Consider the following 22190-nt stretch of genomic DNA (forward strand, 5'->3'; position numbering starts at 1 on the left):
CTGCCCCCACCATATTTGACAGTGGGGATGGTGTGTTCAGAGTGATGTGCAGTGTTAGTTTTCCGCAACACATAGCGTTTTGCATTTTAGCCAAAAAGTTCCATTTTGGTCTCATCTGACCAGAGCACCTTCTTCCACATGTTTGCTGTGTCCCCACATGGCTTGTGGCAAACTGCAAACGGGACTTCTTATGGTTTTCTGTTAACAATGGCTTTCTTCTTGCCACTCTTCCATAAAGGCCAACTTTGTGCAGTGCAGGACTAATAGTTGTCCTATGGACAGATTCCCCCACCTGAGCTGTAGATCTCTGCAGCTCGTCCAGAGTCACCATGGGCCTCTTGGCTGCATTTCTGATCAGCGCTCTCCTTGTTCTTCCTGTGAGTTTAGGTGGACGGCCTTGTCTTGGTAGGTTTACAGTTGTGCCATACTCCTTCCATTTCTGAATGATTGCTTGAACAGTGCTCCGTGGGATGTTCAAGGCTTGGGAAATCTTTTTGTAGCCTAAGCCTGCTTTAAATTTCTCAGTGGATCTGCGTTCGACTACTCCGCCTAGGCTGCACTGTCGAGCGCAGATCCACTGAGCGCAGCACAAGCTAGCAAGACAGAAGCTAAGCTCGTTGCAACATGGCAAATTGAACCTCCCCCACCCTCATTCAGATGTGGCCTTTGGAACTATTTTGGTCTTCATGTGAAGTATGACCCTGAAGGTAAGCGCGTCATGGACAAAAGTAAAACAGTATGTCGGATGTGCCACGCAATGCTCAATTACATGGGTGGGAACTACTGCGTTAGCGCAGTTTGCTCGTTAACGTGTTGACGCCGTCCAGCCCCACGCACGGGGCGATCCGCGGTAGCTTGTTAACGGAGATTTGCCGTGTTGTGGCGTTAACGTCATTTCAGATTAACGCTGACAGCACTAGTGGGAACACAATGAATATGACTGCACATTTACGCCAACATCATCCCAGTGCAAAGACAAGTGGAAACAGACAAAAACAACAAGCACGCATGCTACAAACTTTACCCGAGTCATTTAGACAGCCGTTAGCACATGATTCTCCTTATGGGGACCTGATATGTTTAATATGCTGCTGAGAATATAGCCCAGAAGAAGCGTATAGTATAGCTTTTATTTTGGAAAGAGCCATTTCTCTGTAATAAACTCTTTTCCAAAGATGAGTGATTCCTCAATCAGATAGATTTATTTTTTATTACTTTGTTGTTTCAGCAACATTAAATTTAAAAACTGTACTTTTGAGTTAAAATATATATTTATAATTTTAATAAATGACAAATTAAAAAAGCATGAACTTTTTTTTGTATCGAAAAAATATCGAACCGTGACACCAAAGTATCGAACCGAACCGAACCGTGAATTTTGTGTATCATTGCACCCCTTATATATATATATATATATATATATATATATATATATATATATATATATATATATATATATATATATATATATATATATATATATATATATATATATATGATTCCTTGGGTCATCATTTATGATGGCTTAGAGGCTTAGAGCACACAGGGTCCAAAGACTAACAGAAAATGTGAGCCAAGTAAGGGATCAGTGGAGAAGCATAGCAGAGCCAAAAATCGTGTTTCATATTCTGACATTGGTGATATTGATATATTGAGTAAATCTATGAATAAAATAAGAGGCCAGCTGTGTTGACTGAAAATGTTCTCTCTTTGACTTTGGTATATTTATAACATTTATTGGTCCAATATATTATATTAGACTTCATTATTGCTTTATAGACCTACATCTCGAGTTGTTTGAGCTGTGTTTTTGAGCTCCTGTCATAAATCTGCATTGCAACTTTTGCATTTGCCTTTAATATCTTTGCTGGCCTCATTCATTATGTCTGGAGCAGTTTATCCAGTTAGCTGAATGATTAGGTACACCCAAAAAGGAGGTTACATTGTTTTGGGGGTTTAATAAGAGCTTAATCTGACTGTGAAACACAAATAACATACAAAAAATGCCCACTAATAAAAAATATGTTGTCTTACAACTGAAATTAACGTGACAGAAATAATGGAAGTCGTGTGTATGGATGCAATAAAAACAGCTTGCATTCATCTCTCCAGGTTACACAGGCGACAGATTACTAACCCAATATTTTTATTTTATTTTCACTGCTACACAGAATGCAGAAAATCTAATATTATACAAAATAACTTTTAACACAAGAAATCAAGAAAAAGATTGAAGCATCAGGAAAACATATGGACATCACCTACAAAAAAGTGTCCTTTCATAGGTGCACAGTGTGAGGAGCCACACCGTATGCTCACCTACAACCACATTTCCACTCTTTATCCCTCGGCTGCAGAATTAGACAAAAAAAAAGCTACTATGAAGCTTTTTTTATTAGTACATGACAGACGGGTGTGACCTGCCTGGACTATTGCCTTACTCAAGTTAATTATGCTACATGTGTGATAGCCGTCCTGTGGGTCTCAGTTAAGAATAAAGTAGAATTTCTGAAAAATCTTTAGAGAAGTTAGACACAACTACAACAACTACAATGCAGTTTTTGATATCTTATTGGAAATGTGGCAAAAAGGATCCAGATAGCAAAAAATGTGACACACATTTAACCTTTAACCTGACTGATGAAGCTGATTCAGGGTTTACCTCATATGGGCTACAGTTCAGGTGACAGTTGCTCTAACCCTTGAACCAAACTCACAGCGAGTACGTTTGAGCCCAAGAGCCCAAGACTTCTCCTCAAAAGACTAATCAAAGACTGTTGCACGCCACAAAACACCTGACAGCACTGTTACCAAGATGTATGTTCCAGATTATGGTCAATCGTGTCTGCTCTCTGGGGATCAGTTGATGTTTCTACCAATGGAGCGATTCTTATTTAGCACTTTTCTTCACCCAAGCACATTTTCTATGCAGTGCTTTTTATCTAACATTCACATACATTCAATACTGCAATGAATGCATCAGAGAGCAACTTGAAGTTAGTATCAGCAGCCCAGGATCGAACCACCAGCCTTCTGATTAGATGACCTGCTCTACCACCTGACTTACAGCCACCTCACTGCACATCAGAGCTGCTTTCCGAGACAGTTTGTCCCAGTGATGTCATTTGCTTTGTGGTCCAGTGTTTAGATTACCTGCACATGGATTGAGGCTAAAGGAGCTGGTGGTGGTTGTAGTAGTTTTAGTGGTAGTGGTGGTGGGGGAGAAAGCTGGACCGTCAACTTCTCTCAGTCCATTGTCCTCCTTGAAGCTCACTGCAGAACAACAACAGCACAGACTGTGAGAAACATGTAGCAGTCCAGCTAACCGAGGCTACTGCATTCGTACCATTTAATGTTTCTAATATATGCAGCAAATTTGAAAACGAGCAATATTCCAAGACATCATTTGACCCATGCTGAGTGTTTTTGTCATTATACTCTTTTATGGAGCAGAGAGAGTTCTATGAATAAATGAACATTTTTATTTGAGGTCGTAATGGGTGGATTTTTTATACTCCTCTTTAAATATCTTTCCCCAAGGGCCATAAATATGATGGCGATCAAATCTGGTGTTGGTTTAACCACAGCACAACCATAGATTAGCTTACTGAGATTTCTGCATTTAAGCTTTTAGTGGAAGTAAAATACTTGATTTTTTTTGTTATGCAGCTGCCTCATCTCGTGCCAGTGAATTCTGAACACGTGGAGTTTTTTTAAACTGAAGTAGCACAGGGTCAAACAAAATATGACAGGCACAGAATTTCAAATAATGTGACAAATGAAGTAATTAACACAACTCATTATGTCCAGTGCTTGGAACCTTGGTTCCTGACATGCATGTAAATGTTACTTTACATCTACCACCCACCTAAGCACTGTTGCAGCCCAAGAACCCCACACCAGCTCATGGCTGTGCAATAATACTTGAGGAACAGCTCAAAAAAACAGTGTTTATCTGGTTCTCAAACTCACGTGATCCCAAACAGCCTAACCTGTCCTTGAAGAACCTCAGAGACACTGTGTCCATGTCCTGACAGGTCATGGACACAGTGGGTGTGTGGTTTTTATGTCATGGCTGATTGTTATACACCACTCTCACTGTGTCATTTTTCTAAAATAAATACACAAAGCATTCATTTGTCTGTTTGTTAGCAGTGTAGCATCCACAGTTTTCAAGATATCATTTTAAAATTTTGTGCGATGGTAGATGCCAATAATAGCTCGAGTCGCACCAAATATGAAAATCAGTAAAAACTTTATATTACCCACAGCTTTTCATGAATATTCTTCAAACTTTGCAACAAAATACTTGATATTGGGGGAAATAAGTACCTGTATTGACTAAGCATTTGACCTTGACCTTCACTGTTAGTGCCCAAGGTCAAAATTAGCCTTGAAAAAATATTTAAAGAAACCATGGCAAGAGAGAGCTGTACAATACAATTTTTGCCCTTCGAGAGGAGTTGCGCTCTCTGAGTGCTCCACTGAGCTCTCTCTCAACTCATATTCAATCACCCTGCTAGCAACCCAACATAAAGCATGTGCCTACAGTAATGGGAGTAGTGAAATTCCTTTTGAAATAATCTAATGTCCATTTGTCACTTTCAGCTCTTCCTGAGATGTTTATGTTATACTACCAAACACATTGAAACCCTGTTCCTTTAGCCTCTATGCAATTAGTGCATGTCATGTTTTTGTGTATTCTGCATAACAGATATATATAACTACATATGACACATTGTTCAGCATTTCAAACACAGCACAACAATCTTGTCAAGCCTTGGATTTCTCCAAATATGAAATTAAAATTATGATTTTAGGCTCCATTTTGAATCAATCTGCCAGGACGAGCTACTGTACCTGGTGCACACGAATGTCCATCCAGCTGCAGGATGTAGCCCTGGTGGCAGCTACAGCGATAGGAGCCCCAGATGTTGGTGCATGTGTGCTGGCACAGCTGGCCAGGGTAGAGCTCACACTCATCAACATCCTCCTGCTCCTCCACAGTGTTGGCAGCTTCATCTGTGGAACTGATGGAGAAGGCTTCCTTGGGGAACTTATTGTCTGATACTGGAAGGAGTCCGTGGAGAGGAGGTGGGAGAAAGTGTGGGGGGGGGGGGGGGGGCTAAGATTAGGAACCAGATTTTCTGTATTTATTCCAAACACTTATCTAATGAAACTGACTTGAAGACACAAAACAACATCTGCTCGTCCCCTACAATTAAATTCAAAGTGTGTATGTGTGTTTATACAGTGCAGTTATACATTTCCTGTTTTAGTTTTACATGAAAACAAATGTAAAAAGTCAACAGTGAAACCCTCATTGCATTTATAGAACGCTTACCTTTCGTTACTAAATGAGAGTAACGTATTCTGAATACTTTGGATTACTTAATAAATGATCATGCTTTTGACAACCAATACCAACTAGATTTTTAAATCTTAATATAAATGAGTAACAGTCAGGTGGACATTAGGTAAATGGTAAATGGCCTGTATTTGTATAGCGCTTTTACTAATCCCCTCTAGGGACCCCAAAGCGCTTTACACACCCAGTCATCCACCCATTCACACACACATTCGCACACTGGTGGAGGCAAGCTACAGTTGTAGCCACAGCTGCCCTGGGGCAGACTGACAAGTAAGGCTGCACTTTTTGCAGCGATCTCGTATAGAAAACTATTCCGCGCGTATATAAAACAGGTCCACAGCTCCGAACCATAGTAAAGGGACCGCTGGCTAATACGTCGGGTTCGTGTCGGGCTCGTAGCCGAAAACTAGCTTTACTTTGTTGTCTGGGTCAACTTTGCTAGCGAGAGACAGAGAGAGGCATTGAAAGGCTGCTCCAAAGTAACGGGTATGACAGTCCATTCTCCCTGCAACACGGACTACGCTGCCCATAAGGCTACATTCTTTAGGGCTATGCCTGTAACACTCTGCCTATTGCCTTCACATTAAATAACTTTTTTAATAATAATTTTTAAAAATATTTCTCCACGTCATTATGCGGGACACAAGTAGTAGTGACGTGGTTCGCGAGATTGAGACACAGACATTGTTTTGTTTGGGTTTCCACCTGCGTGGAATTACTTGTATGCTTGAAAACCAGTTCTCTGCCCAACAAGGTGACAAATATTCCAGCAAGACTGTGTTCAATCTTGCTAAATCTTTATGGTCACATGACTTGGCAGGTGCATCCTCGATCAGATTTTAAGGCTTTAATACGGCTACTGTACGTGCCACTTTGGGCTAAATTTGTGAAGCAAAGTATTTTTGGACTAAATAAAGGCTGACTGGAAAAAAAATGTCCATAAATGTTGTGCTCGGGATATAGGTTATTACTGATGAATTTTCCCTTTGTAGAACAGAAGACATGGAGAGATACATTACAAAAATATAATTTATCAATAATATGTCCAGATGTGGGTTTTATAAAATATCTCTCACAGTCATTACCTGGGGTTTAAATTCAGAGGATTAAATGTTTCCTGCTTTAATTAAAAGGCAGTGAGTCATAAGACTCGAAATATCCCCCCCTGGAAATAATTACAGTTGCTTCTCATGCAATTTTTAAAATTCAAAATACACTCACACAGTAAAAGCATCTTTGCTGTGAGGGTGTTTGTGAGAATTATTAGATAGACTCAATGGACATCACTAGTTTTTGCAACCTTAAAACCTTGCAAAGCTTTCAGCAGGTTAATTGATTCCCACTTCAGAATGACATCATTCAGACTTTTTTTTGGAAGCTAAAGGAAATGAGCTGCAGTGGATTGTTCAAGCAGAGCCTATTAAAGGGCAGGATTATGTGGAATTCCTCTTATGTTGTGAATGAAATAACAGCCTAAAGCATTGAGAAGACCAACCTTACCTCACCATTGAACTAAAAAACAACTATTCCCATTAAAGGACAACCATGAAAATAATGAACTGCATTTCCATGCCGTGTGTCTGTTCCTAATATATAAAACTAAGAAGCCGGAAAAGGGTCTTCCAAACCGCAAACTAATGATTATGGAATGATTCTTCTGCTTTTGTAAAAAGTTTTATGTCACCCATCACAAACCTGATGTCATTGATGAAAAACATGCAAATCCCTTCTAATAGCGCCTACAGCTGCAAACAAGGTATGTAGGTCATATTCAGTGAAATGTTAACAAGCAGTCATGTTTTTGCAGATGGAATGAAAAGCAAAGGTTTGCTGAAATGCTTGTGCATTAAACCTGAGCTTCTTGACAACCCGCTGGATCAAAGACAGAGGAAAACTTTGCTGGCCCAAGTAGAGAGACAACAGCCCGAGCTGCCATCTGTTCCTGATTCATCACAGCTCCCCATTACTCTGCACGGTAACGTGACTCCTGACCGATCAACCCTGAGCATCTGACATAGGCCTGTATGAGAATAAAATACTGATGGCTCAGATCTGGACTGCTTGCTGTCGCAGTGCAGTTTTGCCAGTAGCCACAAATACGTGAGAAGTTGGTGAGGAGTGTGTATGTGTCATAAACTCAACGTGCTTAACATGAAAGATAAAAACACAGAAACCTAACCCATAACAAACATGCAAACAGACAAAAGCTATTAAATGTAAGCCTATGAGATTAAAAAGATTGTGAGTCTGTTTTTGAATGCACACATAGATGTGACTGATCTAAGGTCAGTGGGTAGCTTGAGCCAAAGAACAGGACCACAGTAATAAGAGCACCCTCAGCACACTTAGATCCAATTCTGGGAGCAGTTAAATTATTTGCACATGATGACCTGAAAGGTCCATTTGAGTTATAGACACTGAGCAAGTCAGCGATATACTGCCTGCGCACACCAGTGAATTTCCTTCAGCCATGTACTCATGCTTCATGGATAGTCCTGGTACACTGAGCTTTACAGTATTGTAACCTGTATGATCTGCCTGCATGAACAAATTTCTTCAAGTCACTTTGAGATGAGAGTTTTTTAAATTCTTGATTCTGGTAGAAAGCACTTCCAGCAATCTTATTAATGTGATGCCATATTAATAAGATCACCATAGATCTCATAGCATCATATCAAAGCTTTCAGCTCCCAGTTTGGATTCAGGAGAATCCAAGATTTCCCTTTCCCTTTTGATAAAGCATAAAGTCCTCTCTACCAGTCATGGGGGATGGCTTCCCCTCCCTGAGTGTGGTTCTGCTGGAGGTTTCTTCCTGTTAAAAGGGTGTTTTCCGTCCCAATGTCACCAAATGTTTGCCCAAAAGCAGGTCGTTTGATTGTTTTCTCTGTAATATTGTCAGGTGAATTGAACTTAGTTGAACTGAATGTCCGAACTGATGGAAACATTCCTGACTTGCTCACTGTGTTTCTGAGAAAAGGATGGTAAATATGAACCTTTTCTGTCTCTGGTTTCTTTGACCTACAATGACTTGTCTCTGTTCAGTTCTAAAACGTTCCTACACATCCAGCAGTTAATGTCATCAATGGAGCTCATTACGGAAATGTATTTATTTTTAAAAAGACAGGAGCAATATGGGGGATGTAAAATATCTCCTGTTTGTGAATGTATTTGTTTACTTTTTCATACTTAAGTAACTTTAAATATTCTTAAAGAGTTTTACACTCAGTCTCTGTTTCTTCGTATTTTGGATCACAGAACTGTGACTGGGAAACAAACACATTCCCCAAATTTCTCTTTACTGACCATCACAAAATGAAAGCAAACGTGAAGAGGAATAAAATGTAAAAAAAAAGATGAATTGGACTAATAGAATCTCCCCCGATTCATGTGGGAATAACAATGTGGCATGTTATTTCAAACCTAATTGTTGGACATACTGGAAAGACTGTCGGATGTTTGCTTTCGCTGCTTCTTGCAGCCTATTTTATAAAAAATGTGACATGCTGTGATAATTAACATAGCACCTGCTGAATTTAATGAGCATGTGGTAGGCCATGCACTGGAATGGATCAAAGGGCACATAGCTAACCTCACTAACCTCACTACATGAATATTTTTGTTGAGACAGGAAAGAACAGTCCACAAAGGTTCTGAAACTTTCTGTCATAATTACTACATTTTTTCACCGGCCACTTCCTTTGCTTGTTTTTTATTATACATAATATAAGTCCTAGCACGTGCAAAGTGCATAACATACGTGTTTTGCCAGGTGGAAATTGACTGTGCAGTGGATTATAGATACCTTTCCTGGGAAGGGCAGTTGGTCTTGGCTTCTGCTTTCTCCTCAACAGGCTCAGAGCATCCCCTTCCTCGCAGCAAGTGAGGAAGATGTGACCGCATGGATAGCCCAGGTGCTGGTGGGCATCACAACCCCGCCCTTCACTGCGAACACGTAAGCCAAGCACACAGCAGCTGCAGCACACCTGCCAGTCCGCACAACAATAGCATAGCCTGTTAGGAGAGTATCACCGGGGTGTCTTTCACATCTCTAATCATCACCTCACTTTATGGCCCTCTGCTTTTTGCTGGTTAGTAAACATCAGCATGAAAGAGAAACAGATGAGCAAGCTGCTTTATCGCACTGCAAAGGACTTCAGCTGCGTCATGTTTTGTAAAGAAAACCACATGTTAACCTGGTTTTTGCAACCATCCTCTAAAACCCAGCAAGCAGAAGACCTGGTACCGGAACATTTAACTCAGGTCGATTAGCCACAAGGTAAAACTCAACTACTTAGAAACTAGAAAATGTTGCATTTCAAATTAAGGCTTCAAATTCGGCATTAAAGATTTTAATTTAAAAGCTTTTGCAGCTGTTTTCTTCAAATAAGTCAAAATTCGAATGTGGTTTAAGTTCAGGATTCAACTGGCAAATGCAGCTTTCACTATTTTATTGTGACAGAAAAAAAAACATAATTTTCTCCCCGTTTCTGTTAACAAAGCAAAACAAGAGTGAGCCTCTGGTCAGCCAAGTGCTTGCTTCATGGAGAACTTGGTGGATCTGTTCACCATCTGTCATGACTCAACTGCCTTGCTCTTCCCTGTGAATCTTCCACTGTGCGTACCTGATAGGAGTCATCTAGACACGAGTCCCGCTCATCCACGTCACAGGTGTCTCCACCTCTGGCTGAGGTCACGCCTAGTTCACACTGTCTTTCCTTCATAGAGCTGAGACAGCACTGCTTCTGTGCAACACTGGAACACACACACACACACACACACACACACACACACACACACACACACACAGCAAGTGTTTTAGCACTTTCTTCTGCTTCATATTACTCCATATGTTAAAAGTAAATTATACGTTATGCATATTAATGTCAACTATATAAATAATGGAGACATAAACAAGTTAGTAAAAGTGTTTACTGCGGTCACAGGTGCTGTCCTCATAGACTTCTATACAACCAGATGGCTTTTTGTAAAAAAGGAGTTGCAAAAAGCGGCTTTACTTTTCAGACATCTTTTATAGACCGTCTGATGTTACACAGAAGAAAAACAGTTTGCTCCATATAACCCAAGCAGCAACTCCTTATAAATTTTTATTTCTGTTCTTTGCTGTGAAAGAAACATCATCCATGATGAATTTACGGATGGACAATCCTGTGGCTCTGATGTTAACAGGTTAATCCTATCCCCAGCCCTTCCTGACAGTATAAGTGAAAGATGTAGCTTCCACGTATCTGTGGTTGTTTAATGGGAAACTCGTTCCTGACAAGTTAACGGGTTCAGTCAATTTTTTGGGCTCAAGAAAGTCCATTTGATTGACAAATGAACGTGTGGTTTCATAGGTAGATATGTCTCTTTCTTGTCAGATGTGTTTATAGATAGAGAATGTGAAAAAGCTCATCTCAACACTTCAAACTGATGACAGCGGTCACAGTAGCTCACTATTTTTATCATTTTGTTATTTGTCTATGATAAATCAGTTAAATCAGCTATGATGGTATTCTAATATAATTTATATAAGACAGCGTGCAGTGGTTACAATGTTATCAAGATTCAACTGCAGTATAATCAAAACGTCTAAATTATAAAGGTAATAAAGGTCATTTTTGCACTAAAATTTATTTTCTATGGGGCAGTGTAGGAAATGGCAGCAGTGAGAGTTCAGTTATCCTGACTGTAACTCATACTTTGCATAATGTGCAGCACGATGAGTAAGTAGTTCATGTGCACAGTTAGTGTACAGCAGCTACCACAAAGAACATTTGTATAACTAAAAATTCATACTCTCATGTTACTTACCTGCAAACAGAGACGTTGTCATTAGTGAGCAGAGGCATGTTCTTGCAGTGACCATTTTCAGAGGCCCATCTCTGGCCAGCAGTGCAGCAGGTCTGCAGCAGGTCTTCAGAGGACACACCTGGATCTGCAGACAGCAGACATGCAGGTATGCATATGTCAGCACACACATGACTGATGGAATAAAAACAGTTCAGCAGTGTTCAGCAGTACTCTACATGTGTGCACAGCTACGCTGTATGGAGCAGACAGAAGCCCAAAGAGAACGGTGAAAACGTTAAGCTGCCTGACAGAAACATTTAGTAGACTGCAGCAGCCCTCGACGGTGCCTTAAAGATTTCTCCAGCTGACTAAAGAGGTACAAAATACAGTAGTGCATTTTATTACTGGATTTTTTTTCCCCTTTTTGGTCAGGTCTTGGATAACCTACTCAGCTATACGGCACAGTTTTTAAAAGCTGAATGAGAGTCCTTTGGTAGGGTTGTGAATATATACAGGACTCCGGGCAGTGTGCCAGAAGATGATGAGATTTTCTTTGCCAATAGTATATTTTTCCCTGACTGCTATTATAGTAAAAACTAACAAAAACACTATTTGAGAAGGTAATACAAGAAAATCCATAAAGTATTTTAAGGAAAAGATTTGAAAGCAATTTTACTCTTTTGTGTCATTTTGATGCAAATATTTCCAAAAGGATTTATCAGTCTGTGCCTTTCAGAAACAAACAGGTAAAAAGGACTGACCACTGTGTGATAAACTGCATAGACACATAGAGAAAGATGCTTTAAAATACATTTTTGGAACTTTTTTCAAAATACCACCAACGACAGACCTAGATTTGAAAGAAATCTCTGTACACGTGACACAAAACCATAGAGAAAATTAAACTTTGTAAACTGTGGATGACTGGTTGATGCCTCTGATGTTTGTTGTAACACCTCTCGTCAGTGATCAGTGGATCTACACATGTTAAAACCTTTCCAAGATAAAAATATTTCTGAACCAAATCCAGAAAAACTCCCACCTTCTGTGAGCTCATTAAAGTGGCCTGAGGCATCTGGCTTTAGAAGCCAGCATCTGTGATGGTTTGGGGGTATTTAGAGGATATGCCATGGGTAACGTGCATATCTAAGAAGTCTCCATTAATACTAGCTAATATGTCCGAGTTTTTGAGCACCACATGCTGTCATCCTACTTTTTCTGGGGAGGCTATGGTTGTTTTGGCAAGACAGAGTTAAACCAAATTCTGAAGAATCTTCTTCTCTGCTTGGCTTCTCCCTCTTTTGGAGAGTCCATTTTTGGATTTGTGCCACATCTATGATTTGCCACTTTTAATCCAGAGGTTTTCTAATTAAAGTGCCTCTGACTGGAGTTAATAAAATCAAATAAACAGATAAAAGTGAGGGCCACGAGCTTGTAGTTCTCTGTGTTTGGGAGTGAGGATCAGAGATGTTCTCTCACGCAGAGCTGATTCCCATTGAGGATGGCATGATGGCTCTGTAAATTAAATCAGTTGCAATCCTTAACTGGCCATTTTAGTCATTCAGTGAGAGAATACCAAAATAAAATCCCAGTAATGGCTCCTCTTTAAAACCGTCTCAATTGCCATCCATTTAGTCAGAGGAAAAAAATGTCATAATTTCAATGCCATCAACTGAAGGAAACGAGCACAGAATGCATATGAAACCAGGAACCAATTAAATCCCCACAATTGAATGAATGCATTTCATATTTCTAAACTTCACAGCAACAAATTACTATCGATGCTCAAAAGAGGGAGAAAAAAAAGCTCAATTTGTTGCTTCCATTTAGCTGATTGCAAGCAAAGATTGTCTACATCAAGAGGATCCCGATTTGGCAGCCACTGATCAATGGCCATCTCTGCCACACCGCAAGCTCCCAACAGAGACTTCAATGCCCCCCTCTACCACCACCTCCCTTCGGTGAGCATGTAACAGCAAGCCTGGCTGCTCTGTGTGAAGCTTAGTTGGGGGATGTACACACCATGAGACAAACTGCTGTTGCTGCCTGGCACTATAGAGAGCCAAGAGCTCGTCAGCCTCACCATCGCATCCACGTCAGTCCCCAAAACCGTCTCACCCTGCTGCTTTTATCCACATATTAGCATGAATGCTCAAGCACACACACACACACACACACACACACACACACACACACACACACACACACACACACACATCAAACTTCACTCAGTGCCCTTTGAAGAAAAGCCACTGACAAAGAGCTTTTGTTTTTCAACTCACTAAACCTTCTTTGGCTTATTTACAGCACACAACATTTGCATATTCTTCACACTCAGGCCGCTGTGAAATGAAGCTTTGTTTTATAACTTTGAAGACAGGAATATAATTTGTCAACAACAGCAAAAATACATTTACAAAAATCAGCAGTAAAAACAAAAGAATTTTAATAACGTTCATACTTTTCTATGCACAAAAGCATGTAGGCATTAAAAATGAGTGCTTCACACTCACACTCACACACACACACAGCTAATTACATTTCACTGTCTGGATTTGTGCTGAAACATGAAGCTTATTTCTCGTAATTAAAACCAGCTACATCAGAGAATTGGCTCCACAGAGTCAAATATAGCAGTTTGATAAGATTTAGCCATTTCCTGCATGCATGTAATATCCACCATATTCACCTCAAACCATAATTGGTCTGAAACTGTGCTAATCCCATTCTGCACGCTTGTACATTCATATAGGAAAAAAAAAAAAAGAAATAGTTCCCGAGAACACAGAAAAATAGTCGAGCTTCACTCTGAAATTCTATTTGAATTCACTTGCCTGCATTCAGCTTCATCCCAGTCCAACATCTTTTGATAAAGAACTTTTATAGCAAAAACTTACTGTGCATAATTATAAGTATTGACATTAAAAAACAGCATTAACTCGTAGGATGCTTGAAAGTAAAAAATGGCTTCTCATTTTTTCCCCAAAACATTGTCATTGTTAAATCTGTGAGATTTTACTGTCAAATGCACAAATGTCTTCTAAAATCTGTTAAATCTGTTTATTGTTTTGTTTGTTTGTTTTTTCAAAAATCTCTGTCTTCATTGGGCACCTACTTAAACTGCTGTGTAGGCTACATGACAGTATTCCCATGGCCGTGCTCTTACTCTACTACTGACAAACAAAATAGTTGATTTACTGAAATAACTGAATAATTAATTCATGGCTTAAATAAGTTATGAAGCAAAAACAGTGGCTGCAGAGCACAATAAATTACACATACACCTTACAAGTGAACGATCCCATGTTTGATTCTAGGCGGAGACACAAAGAGAATGCTGTGTAAAAATCAGCCAATTAAAACATGTGGAACCACCAGCTGTTGCGATGCTTTGTAAATAAGGAAACAACAAAAAGAATGTTACAAAAACATCAAAATAATGGTGCGATTTTCTTAAATGTGACAATTCTGGGTTTCTGTCAGTGTATTACAAGCCCTGTGGCTAGCCTGGCCCACATTTGCACCACTGTATTTAAGCACATGTGGAAGGTATTCAAAGAAGGACATCAGTAACATCAACCTTTGATTAGTCAAGTCCTGTTGTGAAGTTTCAAGTTGAGCATTTTGGCTCTGACTGAGACACTCTGGGACACAAAAAGCTCTTAGGCTTGTATCTTGCCAATAATTAATGAAAGAACACGCTGTTTATAGCTTTTAAGTCTGTAAATCATTGAAGTCCAGAGGTTATTTCCCCATAGATTTGCATACACTTACACTCTTACACTCAGCTTTCTTCACCACGATGGACCAGTACAGCATCTGAACCACTGCAGCCGTGGCCCCAATCCTGTCAGTGTCTCGCTCCCTTCTCCTCACTCATAAACAAGACCCGAGACTCTTAAACTTCTTCTTCACTTCAGTTGGGTACTCCACCCTTTCCTGGCTGAGTATCATGGCCTCAGATGCGGTGGTGATATTTCTCATTCCAGCCACAATCTGCAGTGAACCGATCCAGTGAGAGCTGGAGGCCACCAACTGAATTACATCATCCGCAAAATGTAGAGATGAAATCCTGAGTTTGTATACAGATATTCATTGGGGCAAGTTGAAAGCAGCATAATGTCTCACTGTTATCAAAAATATGTTCCAAGAGTTCCTGCCAAAAGCCAAATATGATTTTCAGATGCAGGGTCAGATGGAACTTAACAGTTAAGAGTAGCCTTCTAATTAGAAGGTAAGCACATATATTTATAGCTTAAAACCACACTTCTGTCAGTACCTTTTGTTGAAATAGTCAGAGCAGCTGCTGAGATGGCAGTGCTGCCTTGCCTATCAAACCAGCTGGTCATGTAGCAGATGGACTGAAAATAAGAGACATCCGTCCACCTAAGGAGATCCCATGGGGTTTGTCTGGACAGATTAGCCCAGGCTCACACAGCTCACCCATCATTACTTTGTCTGGCCAAACACAGACCTTACCACCCACCCACTGAGACCCATCTGCACCACCTGAAAACAAATGACAACAACCAGTGATCGCATGATGTCATGAGTGTCTGCTGCTTATAATGTGTCAGGAGTTTGGATGGTCTAGGACAGGGGTCGGCAACCTGCGGGTGGTATGGGAAAATAAATTAGAAGTATTTAGCTGAAGTGTATTTTATTTGTGTTTAGTTCTTTTTTTAACTTGTAGTTCTAAATTGGAAGATTATTGTGATATTGAAATATAAAAATAAGATTATATTTTATTATTTTTCATCGCTCAAAATAAGCGTCACACTCCCGGAAGCCGGTGTAGCCACCGAAACGCCGTGCATTTATCAAGACTTTCAACCCCAGGTAGGCCAATTATGGATCTTCGGATCCACATTATGTCGGCAGCTGTTCTCCACCGTGAACTATGTTAAAAACAAACACCGCTCACGCCTCACAGATGACAGCTTACAGTCCTACGTAAAGTCACTTCATACAGCCCCGATTTGCAGACGCTGTGCGCAGAGGTTCAGGAGCAGAAGTCCCATTGTAAACATATCACGGCAAACCTGACGATGTTTGCATGAACACGCTTTTCAGCATCTCTTTATTGACCACTTTTCACACACGGTTGCTGTACGCATACAGCCGGCTGTAGCTTTTCAGCTCACAGCCTGACACACACCAACACAACAGCAGAGAGAGCACAGAGTTTAAGGCGGCGAGGCGTGATTGCGGGTGCCGCTCAGGTGCGTCCGCCTCCCCTGCAGCGGCACTGCAGACCACGCCCCGCCACACACATTAACCAGGTAAAATACATATTTAGGCAGAATTTTGCAAATATCTTTTTTTTTTTTTAGCAGCATAGAGCTTTTTTTCCAATTACTTTTTAAAAGTCAGGTCAAGGCTCCAAAAGCCCAAAGGCGGTATAAGGGTGGCTCACAACAGTTTTTGTTTGCTACATGGATCATTTTAGTTCAGCTTTCCTTTTGTTATATTTCTTTAAGAGTTCAAAATGTGTTAATTACATAAATAAAATGTAATTTTCTCTGTAGCACTTCATGGATTTCATAAGCAACACACCTTAGTTGCTCTGTGGATTCTTTTAAAAAGTAGTTAAAAACTTTTCTGTTCAAACAAGCCTTTTGTTGATCTACGTATTTTATATTCTTTACATTATTTACATTTGACCTTTTACATTGTGTATAATGTCTATTGATTGTATTGTTTATTTTAATCTTTGTGTACAGCACTTTGTGACTGCCTGTCTGTGAAAAGCGCTTAATAAATAAACTTTACTTACTTTAGTTGTTCACACAAAGCATAAAGGTAAAAAAACAATATAGTGTTAAAGGTTGCTGACCCCTGGACTAGGAGCTCATGAAGTGATATATTTAGTCACTATATTTATATTTGGTCATCATGCAAATTCATGGCTCCCCAGAAATATCAGCCAGTTAGTGCTGATCACTGACGGAGCTAGTTCACGCAGGTAAAACGAGCCGCAATGTATCAATACATGCCAACATCCTCGACTGAAATATTTCCCATCTTCCCCTCTGTCTTGTCAGTGCCGCTGCTGCCCAGTCCCAGCATCCACCTGTGGGCCACAGGGATATGTTTATGAATCATTTCTCAGTTTCATGGGTATTTCCAGCAAGTGATGAGCCCAGAGCCTTGACACCAAACACTATTTGTATTTTGCCGCTATAAGAAATCACATCAACATTAGTAGTCTAACTTATTTTCAGTATATTTTTTTAATTCTAAAAATACTATACATAAGTGCATGCACTGGATATGGCTTAAAGGTGCATTAATTTATATTATGTGAAAGGGTAGTAGCAAACCAAATAACACTCAAATCAGCAGAACTCACTTTCTCATCGCGTCTTTAATCCTTTTTGATTGTCATAAAGAAGAATTTGTGTGAAAAAACTTCACACAAATCCAGCTCAAATGCTCGGGTTTCTTAATAGTTGCAAGTGAACGATTTAGAAAAAACTTGTTACCTGTACATAAAACATAAACATAACATCATCTTCTAAAAGTATCACTAGTTGAATTTAGGAATTTATGGCTGTGTTTCTGTCCAATTATAGAATAGAATAGAATAGAATGCCTCTAGGTGACTCAGCACAGCGTGGAGGGCTGTGGCGATGGCGTCTTCTGTGGATCTGTTTGCACGGTATGCAAACTGGTGGGGGTCGAATTCTGGGGGGAGGTAATCCTTGATGTGCTGAAGGACTAGTCTCTTGAAGCATTTTATGATTACCGGTGTGAGGGCCACAGGGCGGTAATCATTCAGGCTGGAGATGGGAGACTTCTTCGGCACTGGGATGATTGTGGCTGATTTTAGACAGGATGGGATGGCTGCCTGATCCAGTGAGAGGTTGAAGAGTCTGGTGAAGATGAGGGTGAGCTGGTGTGCGCATGCTCTTAGTACCTTGCCAGGTACTCCGTCTGGACCGGCCGCCTTCCTGGGGTTCACTGCTAGGAGCACACGTCTGACATCGTGCTCTGTTACAGTGAGTGGAGCGGTGCAGGAACCAGGTGAGGGTGAGGATGAGGATGGGAGCAGGGCTGAGGCAGATGAGTGCTGCTGTTGTGGTGTTTCAAAGTGGGCGAAGAAGCTGTTTATTTCCTCTGCCAGCTGCACACTCAGGTTTTCTGTTTTCGCAGTGCTGCCTCTGTGGTTGATGATGTCTTGCATTCCCTGCCACACCTCCCGTGTGTTGTTGCTGGACAGGTGGGACTCGATGTTTCTTTTGTGGTCTGACTTGGCTTTTTTAATCCCCCTTTTTTAATTCAGCTCGAGCAGCCCTGTACAGAGCTCTGTCACCTGACCTGAAGGCGGCATCGCGGGCTTTGAGGAGTGAGCGGACCTCGCTGGTCATCCAGGGTTTTTGGTTTGGGAAAACCCGAATGCTTTTGTCCACAGTCACATTTGCAGTACAGAACTTGATGTAGTCCAGTACTGATCCTGTGAAAGTTTCTATAAGTCCTATATTTACTCAGTTTGAAGCTCCATGTTGGTCTCCACCAACCTCAGGGAACTATGTATGGTGTTTCTATGTATGGTGTTTCAGCTGCAAAATGCTCCTGTTTGTTTATCAACCAAACACCACTGTTTGCACCCTTTGATACTCAGCAGCTGGTGTTGAATCAGGCTACTGAACATTTTTCGGCTACCTGTTTGATGAACTAAAATGGGAAAGTTGTGCGATTGTAAAACAAAAACAAAGTAGTGAAAGGTGCTAAATCCTGTCATTAAGTAAACTAGTTACTGGTTACTGGCGATCTTTGCCTTCATTTCAGAAAGAGGCAGATGAATCTATTGATGCTATAACCCCGTTCCATGCGCCGCCCGCTAACACTACGCTCTGCATAAAGGCGACATGCTAGTTGCTTTGACGAAACTCTAATATTTCACATAATATTACCACATATTCTGCATTTATACCAATATATGGAACCATTATGCTTATTATTGACAATCTTAGTTTTTCAAGGTTAAACATTGAAATTTCTCTCTTTTGTTACACTTGCACTTCTCTCCCATAAGATCAGTCTACTTTCTTCCTGATGCGCAGTGCTAGAGTCCAGAGTTAAAGGTGAATGTGGGGCAATATAAAGAATGTGAATAATAGAATAAATATTTAATAAAAGCTGCCATGCTTACCAAGTGCACAGTACATTTCTCTTAATAACGCTATAATAAATATTTGATTTACTGTCTAGAATGTTTAAGTAGCTTAAATGAACAGTGGCCTTCACCAGGCACCACTGAAGTGCTTAATCCAATACAATATAGTGATTTCAGAATCACATTAAGCCCTGAATGTTTAGCAAAGCCTAGAATCTTCTTAATTGTTCATCATGTATGACATTTATGTTTTCCACTAAAAGTACGTTTATAGCCAGAACATGCAAGAGGAAACTAGCCCCTGCCTGCAGACTTCTCTTAAGCCCTACCACAGACGATATTGGGAACATCAGCAGCGTTTTACTGGGAGTAGTTTGTCAAGTCTGGGCAACTTTTTAAATACACTTTTTATGGGAAAAGTTGGGCTATATTCTACTAAAACAACCCCCCTCTCATCCTAGTATGCCTATGCCAGACAGACGTTTAGTTCAGTAAGTCAGACTAGCATGCATTGATGGATAACTGATAATAACACCAGTTTATTGGAACCAACTCTGTGATAAAATACTTCAGTAAAACCCGAGAAAAAGGAAAAAGCTCCACATGTTCAAAAAATGTCAGCATTTTATTCTCTACATTTTAATTTTCAGCTTCCTGTGGGAGGAAGACACCACAGCCAAAGATCACACCTATCAACCATTTCAAACCATTTTTTGGCAGACAAGCCACTTTTCAATTTCAGTTCAAGAAACAGGTGTGGATTTACATGACAGATTGTGTTTGTGCGTCTTGTGGAAATTGCCAGTAAAGTTGGCGCATTATAGATGAATTGCTGCATCTCTTCAAGGTTATGCGATCAAAGGCCATGACCAACAGTCTAAGACAACCTAAGACATTATTGTGGTCAATGTATGGATTGTTGAATTTCCCAACAAACATCATGTGAGGTTTTAACATGACCACAGTGATACCAATATCATCCTCATTTCTTCTTGGCCTTTCTTCCCACTCAGCTTTACAGGGTCTCATCTGCAAAGCAGAAACTGCTGAGTTCAAAGGCCTATCCTTACACTGAGTCAGAGCTGCGGTTTGACAAAAATTGAAAACAAAAGCCCCATACAGTACTGTGCTGCTCTGCCTTCCTCGGAGGCAAAGCTAGAAATTCTCTGGGTTTATCTCCAGCTGCTTCATGAGAATTAACTTCTGCTGTTTTCCTCTGAGTATGAGACAGCAGGGCATCTTTAAATCCAAATTCAATGTTCCAAATTTGACCTAAAAGTTTAATTCACTGCCATCTTTGCAGGTCTACATCAAACAGACACAGATGTAATAAACTGCTGCAATACAACACCAATGTGGTGCATAAGCTCTAAACCTATCCACAGCAAATGTCCGTAATGAGTAATTTCCTTTATAATCTGGTACATTCACATTCTGTCAGTGTGCATTATTCTCAATGGTGTCTGCATCACGAAGGCTCATTTTGTTAGGAATCCCACAGCAGAGTTTGAGAGAGATGCACAGATTGGCCACAAAATGCAAACTTCTCTTTCAGATTGTCTCTCACATCTGTCAGTCACAGCAATCCCAAAGTGGAAGGTTTTGGTAGTGGCTGAAAATGTAAATATTAACATGGTATGTTAAGTTTGTTGTGTGAGATCATTCTCACTATGTGCTGCTTACCGGGCATTAAACTGTACAACCAGGTGGAAAACACAATGAAACATTTAGCAGCTAAAATTCGATTCAGTTCAGTTTAATTTATATAGCACCACTTCAGAAAATCAGTCACCTCAAGGTGCTTTACATTGTAATGTCACCATATCAGTAACACTACTCCTATGAGCAAGCACTTGGCAAAAATGGGAAGGAAAAAGTCCATTTTAACAGGAAGAAAACTCCCTAGCGTAACTAAGGAAGGGTTCAGGGTCACCTGACCCAATCCCAATTATAAGCTTTGACAAAAGGGAATCTTAAAAGTAGAGATTAATTATGGCGTTCCACAGAGTTCTGTGCCTGAACCAATTCTACTTACATTATACATGTTTCCATTAGTCAGTATCATTTGAAAGCATGGTATACATTTTCATTGCTGTGCAGATGATATCCAGGTTAATTAAATGAAGCCAGATGAAACGGACCAATTTATTGTGTCATCTTGAAATCTTTAAAGTCCCCCAGGCTTACTGCTCATTAAATCTGAAGATTTAACATTCAGCCTTTTATATTTAAAATGATACAGAGTGCTATAGCAGAGTTTATCCATATGTGCTTATAGTAAATCATCTTTATTCTTAATCAAAGATATAAATCTAATTAATATGTTGAATAAGAAATGCAGTTTGAGTAATAAAAATTATTCTAATCTCTAGATTTTATGTGTGTAGACATGATCCAGCTTCGACCTTGGCAGATTAGTGTCTGTGTGTGGCTACAGGAATCTGTCACCAACCCAGAGAAACATGAGCGAGTCCCCTTACCCATCGGCTCCATCTAAGCTGTGCACTGGGTAAAACTCATAGGAGTTGATTCAGACTTCCTGTATTAGGGTGCTGGTTTCACAGATCAATATTCTTAAAGACTTAAAAGCCTGAATGACCTCTAATTTCCTGCTTCTAAATTCAAATAAAACTGAAGTGATTTGCATTCTGCCCTAATCTCAGAAACATGGGTTCCAATGAGACACTTACTCTGGATGGCCTTACCTTGGCCTCCAGTTCCGTGGAACCACAACACCCTCTCTACTTAAAACTCTCCTAAGAATCAGACTTAAAACTTTACATTTTGAAAAAATTCATAATCAGGGATTTATCGCATGACCCTGAACCCTCAGTTATGCTGGAATAGACCTAGGCCAGGGGTGGGCAACTCCAGGCCTCGAGGGCCGGTGTCCCTGCAGGTTTTAGATGT

The 22190-nt window shown here is 40.2% G+C and overlaps 1 protein-coding gene across 3 annotated transcripts in view; it reads right to left on the reverse strand.

Moving 5' to 3' along the window:
- Nucleotides 1–22190, reverse strand: part of fbln2 (fibulin 2) — a 68297-nt gene that overhangs the window by 23836 nt on the left and 22271 nt on the right. For all 3 annotated transcript variants that reach the window (XM_084927429.1, XM_084927428.1, XM_084927430.1), the window contains exons 3-7: nt 11183–11306; nt 9994–10123; nt 9174–9354; nt 4861–5070; nt 3154–3273 (exon numbers count right to left, since the gene is read on the reverse strand). In XM_084927429.1, coding sequence (XP_084783555.1) covers nt 3154–3273; nt 4861–5070; nt 9174–9354; nt 9994–10123; nt 11183–11306 — 765 coding nt within the window. The remainder of the gene's footprint in view (nt 1–3153; nt 3274–4860; nt 5071–9173; nt 9355–9993; nt 10124–11182; nt 11307–22190) is intronic.

The sequence above is a fragment of the Perissodus microlepis genome, chromosome 5 (genome assembly GCF_051167445.1).
Source record: "Perissodus microlepis isolate ML-2025 ecotype Zambia chromosome 5, ASM5116744v1, whole genome shotgun sequence".
Classification (NCBI taxonomy): Eukaryota; Metazoa; Chordata; class Actinopteri; order Cichliformes; family Cichlidae; genus Perissodus; species Perissodus microlepis.